This window comes from Thrips palmi, unplaced genomic scaffold (genome assembly GCF_012932325.1).
Source record: "Thrips palmi isolate BJ-2018 unplaced genomic scaffold, TpBJ-2018v1 HiC_scaffold_11, whole genome shotgun sequence".
Taxonomy (NCBI): Eukaryota; Metazoa; Arthropoda; class Insecta; order Thysanoptera; family Thripidae; genus Thrips; species Thrips palmi.
This window is the reverse complement of record NW_023144622.1, coordinates 9669495-9679917: the sequence shown is the minus strand read 5'-3', so window position 1 is coordinate 9679917 and position 10423 is coordinate 9669495. Positions and strand designations below refer to the sequence as shown.

General features: G+C 40.7%; 1 protein-coding gene and 1 long non-coding RNA gene across 2 annotated transcripts; both read right to left on the bottom strand.

Annotated features, from left to right (window-relative positions):
* On the bottom strand, positions 1 to 1520 carry LOC117639737 (protein ANTAGONIST OF LIKE HETEROCHROMATIN PROTEIN 1-like). The gene is made up of 5 exons (XM_034375612.1): positions 1400 to 1520; positions 1195 to 1307; positions 568 to 1119; positions 270 to 494; positions 1 to 183 (listed from the first exon to the last, which is right to left on the bottom strand). Exons 1-5 carry the CDS (start codon positions 1518 to 1520, stop codon positions 1 to 3), a joined length of 1194 nt encoding a protein of 397 aa, XP_034231503.1.
* Positions 1521 to 8874: 7354 nt separating this feature from the next.
* LOC117639651 lies at positions 8875 to 9791 on the bottom strand. Its single transcript, XR_004587380.1, has 3 exons — positions 9711 to 9791; positions 9049 to 9151; positions 8875 to 8939 (listed from the first exon to the last, which is right to left on the bottom strand). It is a non-coding gene; the product is annotated as an uncharacterized LOC117639651 (long non-coding RNA).
* Between the last annotated feature and the right edge of the window lie 632 nt (positions 9792 to 10423).

Sequence of the window (10423 nt, the reverse complement as noted above, 5' to 3'; positions counted from 1 at the left end):
TCAATTTTCATTGAAGACAAGCTGGGCCATATGATGCCTCAGTTCCACACCTCGAGCCATAGCAGCATGAAGAAGAGGGTGATCTGGCTCAATGTCTACATTAATATGCTCCTCTTCAGGGTCCAGAGGATCTTGCACCTGCTGCTCAACTCGAGGATGGATGTTGTTGATCAAACCTTCATCCTGTTTATTGAAAGAATTTTTCACTGTAATGTCCTCCACAGACACAACATGTCCTTTTGTAATCACAGGCACTTTGAGCTACTCACGATTGGCTCTCCTTGACAGAGGAGAAAATTATGTAACATGACACATGCAACAACATGATTCACAATGTCCTCCTCTGAGTGGACATGCAGGTACTTTAGTCGACGCCATTTGCCTTTGAGGAGACCAAATGCCTGCTCAATTACAACCCTTCCACTTGCTAAACATACATTGAACCAGCGCTGAACATCACTTAAGTTCCCGTCATTTCGGAAAGGCTTTAGTACCTGCACCGAAGATGAAATAAAATACACCTCAAACAACAATGACTCATGAGACGCAGTAAATAGAAGGACGTACCTGATCAGTTAGGATATAAGCACCATCCCCAAGTATATATTGATCTGGTGAGAGATATGTGTTGTTTGCATCCTCTAACAGAAGAGCTGAAAGTGGGCTCCTACGAAATACCCTGGAGTCATGCTGTTTTCCAGATTCGCCAACGTAAATATCTCTGAACAGCAGTGTGTCATCACATACACCTTGCAGTGCAATAGAGAAGGTGCCGAATCGATTAACCAACCTTGTTGGATTCTCTCCTGGTCGAATTGTGTAAATGTGCGTGCCATCAACAGCACCAACAACTCCAGGTAGATGACACGCTATTCTGAATCTTTCCTCAATTTCTGTTCTTTCTCTCGCAGTTGGCCACTGAACATAGCTTGGGGCGAGATCGCAAAGAACCTGTAATACTTTTCTGTATATATAATGAAGTACTCCAGGAGACACACCAAACCGTAAAGCGACACTCCGAAAGGAGTCAGGAGTGGCCAGGATCCACAATGACATCATGAGAATATGCCCCACACTCTTGTTTGAGCGCAGATGTGGACCCACTTGTAACGCAAGCTCCTGAAAAAAGAATAAAGGATTAAATAAAGATAATCCATTACAAAACAAAGCCAAAATCTCATGAAAGAGTCTTACTTCAAACACCACTCGCGACATCCTGAAGTGCAGCCTGAATGACACATCCGCCATGTAACGGTATTCGTCGAGGTTTACAGTAATCTTTGTCCACACAAATTCTTCTTGTTCCTCTAAATAGTTAATAATAATAAAAAATAAAGATTCCAAAGATAAAAATGTGCGTTGAAGCAAGTCAATGACTGTCAATAACCTGTACGCCTACCGTTTTCCTCGTCATCAAACAGAAACAGAAAGGCCAAGAGGGCCAGATCCATTTCATCAATATCTCCCGGAATATTATCAATTCGTTCAACAATTTGTTCTAGTTGATCAATGAGTTCCATGGCGAAGAAAACGGAAAATAACGGAACACTCACGACGGACTCTAGCTAGTTGTTTACCAGCAAAGCGTAAACAAAAGTAAGTCTGGCAACACCGTGGCCAGTCAGCGCCTTGTAGCCCAGCACCAACCGTCCACTGTCCACTGTCCACTACACGAAAGGTGTTGTGAGCCTGCCCTTCCCACCTTCCCTTACAAGTAAAGAAAAAAATGTATATACTCGTCCCAGCATAACCTTTCTAAATCACTCCGCCAGTAGCCAGAGAACAGAAAATAGTCCTGCAGGTAATGCGGTTTATTAAAACTAATACTCAACCCTAGACCGTTGCCATCATAATTAATCGTATAAATAAACAACATTGAAAAATTACGAACAATTTCGGACTTAATCATTACGCATTCCGGGTTTTGCATTTCCGCGGGCAGACGACGTGCCGGTCCGAGCCCTTCAAAACAACGGTCTCTGGGAACCTCTTTTCGCACTTACATTGAGTGACTGGAAGAGATTCCATAAAAGGAGCTTGCATAGGTCTAAGCCCCACACTATTTTGTATGCCCAGCTCGCGTTCATTTTGTGGAATTCTGGCTTATTCTTTTAAAATTTTGGTTTAAATGCACCAGGTTGGCTTCTCCTCTGGACCGTGCTCCAAACTTTCTGCATTAGGTTTGAGCAACTGGAAGATATTCAATAATAACAACTTATTTCAGTCAAAGGCCCACACATTTTTGTCTGCCCCGTTCACCTTCTTTTTTTGAAATTTTGTCTCATTCTTTAGAAGTTTTGGTCTGTGTGAGAGAGGTCGGCTTCTCCTCTGGACCGAGCTCCAAACTTTCTGCATTAGGTTTGAGCAACTGGAAGAGATTCGATAATAACAACTTATTTCAGTCAAAGGCCCACACATTTTTGTCTGCCCCGTTCGCCCTCATTTTGAGAATCAATCTTTACTTTGGGAGAAACATCGAATAATCTGTGCCAATGTGGGGATAAAACGGCCAAGGGACTACTTTCGGAAAGGTTACGCTGGGAAGAGTATAGGTTGGCACTACCGCAAAACAAATGCTACTGTAGCAGACGACACAACATGGCAGTCCTGTTGCTGTGTTGCTTGTCTGTGCACTACAATGTTTTCTTCATTATATCTGTGTTGGCGATTTAAGGGGAGGTTCTGGTGAAAATGCTATTTTCTCCTAAATAGGTCCCACTGTGAAAATTTGTTAAAAATTTGATGTCTTATCAAGTATTTATTAAAATTTTTCATTGGGGAGGCACATTCTATGCCCTAAATCCAGTCGCAGAGCCTTTTTCTCCCATTTAGGCTATAACTTTAAAAATCTTCTTGCGCATACTATTTTGTCGTAGAAGGTTGGCTTAGACATTTTTCACTTCTTCGATTCATTTTTTAAAAATGCCGGCATGCCCATCTCAAAATGACAATTGCATTTTTATTCGCAAGCTTTCTAACCAAGCATTTCACTAAAATTGATCAAAAATGCACAAAATAGACAAATTTTAGGGACTTTTCAGCTTAAAAAGCTTATAATTAATAATATAATGGAAGTTTTGAGCTATGCATGCCGGAATCTTTTGAAAATGAGTCGAAGAAGTGAAAAATGTCAAGGTCAACCTTATACGACAAAATAGTATGCGCAAGGAGATTTTTTAAGATACAGCCAAAATGGGCTCAAAAAGACTCTTCGACTGGGTTCAGAGCCTGGCCTGTGCCTTCAAAAGTCAAATTTTAGTGTCCTCGAAGAAAGATTTTATATTCCGAACAAATTATGACTGTAGGATCCATTTGGAAAATGGCAAGATTTTCACCAGAACCTCCCCTTAAAGTGCCGCTGCTGTACTTTGGCATTTTGTCCAGTGGAGACGGCGAAACGGAGAGTGCTAGATAGTGCACGGAACTTTCTTAACTCGAGTTTATTAACCGAGTTCTGTCCATGGAACTTCCAACAATGCCCAAGTGCAGCAAGGTTAGCTGGGGATTTTGGCCGGAGGGGGCTATTATCGTAACGACGGTCTGATTATTACATCTTATAAACATATGATATCATAGGGTTAAAATTTTACCAATCTCATAGTGACTGTTTCTATGCATTCGCAAGCATTGTGCTGGTTTCCTATGGCCCAATCATTCAGCTGTGACGTTTAACACGAAACATCATTTGTCTGTGTCTGTGACAGTCCTGCATTTGGCGCTCCACTAACTTTGCTCAAACAGATAGCTCATATGTGACAGTTCCACTTCAGTACGCCAAAAAAACTTAATTTTTTTTATTTCAGGTTAACATTGTAGCAAGAGCGGAAGGCTATTCACCACCAGAGGAGACCCTTCCACAATCTTTGAGCTGGAATGTAAATGCTGTCAAAGAGACCAACATCAACAGTTCATTCGCTTTTTGTGCAAGCTCCAAGATTGAAATCCCGTCATTAACTTCCCACTTCAGAGGTAACTAGTTTATCTTTGTCTGCTTTTGGTGTATGTTATCCTGTCTCTCTTGTCATTTTCATGGACTCCCTTTTAATGTTTTAAAATGAAATTGTCTGCAGGATATCTGAAAGAGAAGAGTGAGCTGCATTTGGCGTCATTGCTGCTTTTGTGCTGACCATGTCATCGGTGGCTGTCAGAGGGACCAACAGTTCATTCGCTTTCTCCCGTGAAAGCTTCAAGATTGACATCCCGTCATTAACTTGCAAGCTATCTCCCACTTCAGAGGTAACTACTTTATCTTATTCTACTTTTGGTGTGTGTTTTCCTGTCTCTCCTGTAATTTTCATGGACTCCCTTTTAAGGGGAGGTTCTGGTGAAAATGCAATTTTCTCCAAAATAGGTCCCACTGTGAAAATTTGTTAAAAATTTGATGTCTTATCTAGTATTTATTAAAAATTTTCATTGGGGAGGCACATTCTATGCCCTGAACCCAGTCGCAGAGCCTTTTTCTCCCATTTAGGGTATAACTTCAAAAATCTTCTTGCGCATACTATTTTGTCGTAAAAGGTTGGCTTAGACATTTTTCACTTCTTCGATTCATTTTTTTAAAATGCCGACATGCACATCTCAAAATGTCAATTGCATTTTTATTTGCAAGTTCTCTAACCAAGCATTTCACTATAATTGATCAAAAATGCACAAAATAGACAAATTTTAGGGACTTTTCAGCTTAAAAAGCTAATAACTAATAATATAATGGAAGTTTTGAGCTCTGCATGCCGGAATCTTTTGAAAATGAGTCGAAGAAGTGTAAAATAGGTCAACCTTTTACGACAAAATAGTATGCGCAAGGAGATTTTTTAAGATACAGCCAAAATAGGCTCAAAAAGACTCTTCGACTGGGTTTACAGCCTGGCATGTGCCTTCAAAAGTCAAATTTTAGTCTCCTCAATGAAAAATTTTATATTCCGAACAAATTATGACTGTAGAATCCATTTGGAAAATGGCAAGATTTTCACCAGAACCTCCCCTTAATGTTTTGAAATGAAATTGCCTGCAGGATAGCTGAAAGAGAAGAGTGGGCTGCATTTGGTGTCATTGCTGCTTTTGTGCTGACCATGTCATCGGTGGCTGCCAGAGGGACCAACAGTTCATTCGATTTCTCCCGTGGAAGCTTCAAGATTGACATCCCGTCATAAATCTTCAATCTCTGTTCCACTTCAGCGGTATCTGTGTTCTGTATGTATTGCTGTGTTAATGTTTCAAAATATTTATTAAAATGGCACTTTGCTGGTGTTTGGAACTTTTGACTGATTCTTCTCCCTTCCTAAATTTGAAATGAATAGGGTGGACATTTTGGAGGACAGAATCTTATTGAATATGTCATATTTTTATTCAAACCTAGAAGAAAATTAAAAATCATAAAGGTTCATTTAAAACACTTGAAGCATTAGAAAATCCTACATCTCTTATGAGTTCATTGAATGAATTCATACTTAGAGTAGTGCTCTTAGTCTAAGAGGGCATAAAATTAACATAAATAAAATTAAACACAATTGAAGCTTAATGCACAAATTTTTGAAGTTACTTAGCTTAATTGAATGTGATACAAATTTTAATTGAGATTTAGAATGGAAAGAAAGTGGTGAGAACCACTGAATAAGGAAATTGTTAGTTTTCCTTTTCAGGACTAATCCAGGCGGGGTTCCAGTATCCTGGAAAATCAAAGGTAGTTTAATACACTGTTTTAACTTGAGTCACAGTAATACATCTCATGTCAGCATAAATACTTGCCTGGTGGAGTTGGTGGGCTCTTTTAGCCCCTGTGCTTCCCATAGGCATTCATTATTCTGAGTCCCACAGCATTGAAGAACTAAAAAAGGAAAAAAAGAAAGGTATTATTGAAACATTGCAAAATCAGTCCTTAATGAGAACCATGATATAATGAGCATTTAGTTACTTACACCTTCGCACCGATCACAACTGTGTGCCTCTTCTAATTTCTTCAGCCTTTTTTTCTCTTGTTTGGATGTAACTTCCTTCATTGGAACTCTGGAAGAAAGGGATACAAGGAGTTGTTAATTTGTTTTTCTTTCCTGGATGCAGTGTAATGAGTCCTTCCTGGATTGCACAATTTACCTGTCATAGCTTGAATTATGTTGAGCAGAGACTCTTCTCTTACTCGTTTCCAGCCTGGAAAAGAAAGTACAGCAGTGATGATATTGATCGTGCAATTTCAGTAAAGAGTTTTCCGCTGCACAAAACTTTCGACCCATTCCATACCTGTCATTGGTGGAATCCTTATGATCAATGTTTGCTAGAGCATTGACTTCTCCATGGTTGGATCTCTTGTGATTAGTCCACTTCTTAGAGATGGTCTCATGGTTCACTTTACTGAGTTCGTGTTTCTTATTATCATCTTTAGCTTCTTCTTTCTCAAAGAAGGTCTTATCTTTATCTATTTCTTCCACCTTCTCAACAAAAATACGTTTTCTGACGGAGTCTCTTGATGTTAGTCAAGTCTCTTGTATCTTTTTGGTTCTATCTCTAATTGGTTTCTTTCGAGTTTTCCACCAACAAGTGGAATTTCCAAGATTGGGGTTGTCTTCTCTTTCCTTTTCTGCCCCACCTTGAACACATCCTTTCTCTTTCTTCTTCATAGCATGCTGCACTCCAGTGCTATTCTCAGCTCCTAGACTCCTACCACTTTAATTCTCTTCATGCTATTTTCTTTTCACTGAACAAACTCCAGCCAGATGTTTTCTATCTGACCAACCTCCACTGTAGTTGCATCTTTGCAACCTGGCCTTCTTGCTTTCTAGTTGCCAAACAGCAATCTGGGGTTCATCCTTCGATGGCAGTTATCTAGGCGGAGAGAAGCTTGTATCCGGTGTTGAATTGAGGCTTCTGTTGTCTCCTGTGTCTTCTCAACGTTATATGGAATAAAATTGTGATGAAAATGTAAATGTTGTTTATTTTTTAACATTCCATCAAAAAATTATCGAAAGTTGATTGTCTATGTCGAAGGCCCTTATGAGCAAATTCTTTTCCACCGATAAGGTACTGTTCTGCTGCTTCAAGCCAAAATCTTTCTAAAATTAAATTTTTAGCAGCTTGTTTTGGGATACCTGAAAAGTTGTCAAAATTTACATGCAGTTCTCCACCCGGTATCCGCCTTAATTTTGCGACCCATTCTGCAAATAATGAATTTTCTTCCGTACTGCAAATAATGAATTTATGCTGCTGCTGTGCTATACTCGTCCCAGCGTAACCTTTCCGAAAGTAGTCCCTCGCCCGTCTTTTCCCCAAATTGGCGCAGTTTATTTCACATTCCTCAGAAAATAAGTATTGATTCTTGAAATAAAGACGATTCCGGCAGACAAAAATGTGCGGGGCTTTCATTGATATAAGCAATTATTATTGAATCTCTTTCAGTTGCTCAAAGATAATCTAAAAAGTCATGAGCTCGGTCGGGAGGAGAAGCCGTCCTCGCACACACAATTCGGGATATCTAAAAAAGAAGGCAAAATATAGCAAAATAAAGGTGATTCCGGCAGACAAAAATGTGTAGGGCTTACACTGATACAGGCTGGTATTACTGAATCTCTTTCAGTTACTCAAAGATAATCTAAAAAGTTGGGAGCTCGGTCTAGAGGAGAAGCCAGCCTTATGCACTCAAATCAAAATTTCTGAATGATAAGGCACAATTTCGAAAGACAAGGGCCAGCTGGGCATACAAAAACGTCTTAGGTTTAGAGTAATGCAAGCTGTCATTATGATATCTCTTTGTCACTCAATCTTAGTGCAAAAAGAGGGTCCGAGAGACCGGTGTTTTGAGGGGCTCGGACCGGCGCGTCGTCTGCCCGCGGAAATGCAGAACCCGGAATGCTTAGTGATTAAGTCTAAGATTGTTCGTATTTTTTCAACGTTGTTTACTCATACGATTTATTACGATCGCAACGGTCTAGAATTGATTATTAGTTTTTAAAAATCCTATTACTTGCGGGACTATTTTCTGTTCTCTGGCTACTGGCGGAGTGATTTGGAAAGGTTACGCTGGGACGAGTATATACTCCGTCCCAGCGTAACCTTTCCGAAAGTAGTTTCTTGGCCGTTTTATCCCCACATTGGCGCAGATTATTCGATGTTTCTCCCAAAATAAAGATTGATTCTCAAAATGAGGGCGAACGGGGCAGACAAAAATGTGTGGGCCTTTGACTGAAATAAGTTGTTATTATCGAATCTCTTCCAGTTGCTCAAACCTAATGCAGAAAGTTTGGAGCTCGGTCCAGAGGAGAAGCCCACCTCTCTCACACAGACGAAAACTTCTAAAGAATGAGACAAAATTTCAAAAAAAGAAGGTGAACGGGGCAGACAAAAATGTGTGGACCTTTGACTGAAATAAGTTGTTATTATTGAATCTCAAACCTAAGTTTGGACCACGGTTCAGAGGAGAAGCCAACCTGGTGCATTTAAACCAAAATCTTAAAAGAATAAGCCAGAATTCCACAAAATGAACGCGAGCTGGGCATACAAAATAGTGTGGGGCTTAGACCTATGCAAGCTCCTTTAATGGAATCTCTTTCAGTCACTCAATGTAAGTGCGAAAAGAGGTTCCGAGAGACCGTTGTTTTGAAGCGGCTCGGACCGGCACGTCGTCTGCCCGCGGAAATGCCAAACCCGGAATGCTTAATGATAAAGTCTGAAATTGTTCGTATTTTTTCAATGTTGTTTATTTATACGATTAATTATGATGGCAACGGTCTAGGGTTGAGTATTAGTTTTAAAAAACCGCATTACCTGCGGGACTATTTTCTGTTCTCTGGCTGCTGGCGGAGTGATTTAGAAAGGTTACGCTGGGACGAGTATAGCATAGCAGAATGTCCTTCCTTTACGCGCAGTACTCGTACTGTGTATACACTTGTGTTGTTGGTTTCAGGAGAATTATAAATGCCTTCGGCTCGGGAACGGACGCTCGGTCTGGCGTTCTGACCATGGTCGGTAGGAGTTTGAAGAAACGAAAATACTCAGAATTAAAGGATATATAAGCAAAAATTGAGGCGCACTCAGTAAGACGTTTTTGAGTAAACCGAACACCTTTTATCTCGGATTAGCCGGTTTTAAACGTGGAAATGACATAAAAGGAAGCGGCGGCGGGGGTCGACTGCCGTGTCTGGCGAGGATCCGCGGCGGGCCCCATCTGCAGGGCCACATAGTATACCATTTTTTATCTTTGTTCAGCTCTAAAGGGTAAAAACTAGGGGCTTTTATTAAAGCTAGAGGCATATACTATCAAATGGATAGGTTCTGTCGTGTCTTGTGTTAATTCTGGTTGGCTGTCTATCAGCTCGTTCACACACGGGACTCAAGGGAGTTTGGGAAAAAGAAGTACACCGGTTGATGCTGTAGATCCAAGTGGCGACCGCTGTCGTCCGGCGGGGGAGCGCGGTGTGGCCGAGCTTCTAGTGGTCGCCGCTAGGGGCGCTGCTGGGCAGTGCCAACCTAACGGCGACCTTACTGGCTCGGTACACCACAGTTCTTGGAAAACATCAGGGCAGGAAATATTTGCATTCTCCTTACAAAGTTGGACGTCCTCAGGCCGTTAGCAGGCGGTGACGTCGATCCACCGACCATGGTCAGAAAGGGTATCTGACGACTTTGCAATGAGAATGCAAATATTTCCTGCCCTGATGTTTTCCAAGAACCTATCCATTTGATAGTATATGCCTCTAGCTTTAATGAAAGCCCCCAGTTTTTACCCTTTAGAGCTGAACAAAGATTAAATTTGGTAAAGAGTTCGGCCCTGCAGATAGTGCCCGCCACGGGCCTCCACTCCCCACTCGCCTGTTGGTTTCGTTCTATTCTAGCTTCCTCTGGCCTGCTGCTAACATCGGCGACCCGTGGCGCTACCTCACGGACATAATGCGAACTACCGATATGGCGGGAGATTTTGAACTTGGAACATATCAAACAAGGTTTGGGAAGTGAATTTTGATCCTTATGACCTAAATTTCAATGAAGATGCTTCCCATGATTAAATATTGTGGCCGAAAGTTGATCCCAGGCACATGATTGACTACTTTTTGGTGTTCCCAAGAGCTCGGGTTGGGGTGGTCCGACTAAAGCTTTCTCGACATCTTTTATTTTAGACCTAATGTTTTTTCTTGAATTATTGATTGACTATTTTTGTGTTTTGTGATCACTGATCATGTTAACCTAATGTTTCATTAGAACTTCAATGTTACTTCTTCTTGAACAATTGAGTGAAAACTTATTTATGCAGCTCCTTTTTTCTTTGACTTTTTGTACTCAAATGAAGTGAAAAATTAATGTTCCTCACCTTTGTTTAAAATTTGTATTAATTAAATCTTAATAAATACTAACCAATCGTTCACTTGCTCGTCCTTATCACAGTTTATAAAGAAATCGACACTACAGCCATAATTCTCTCTTAACTGTGATAATAAGGGCA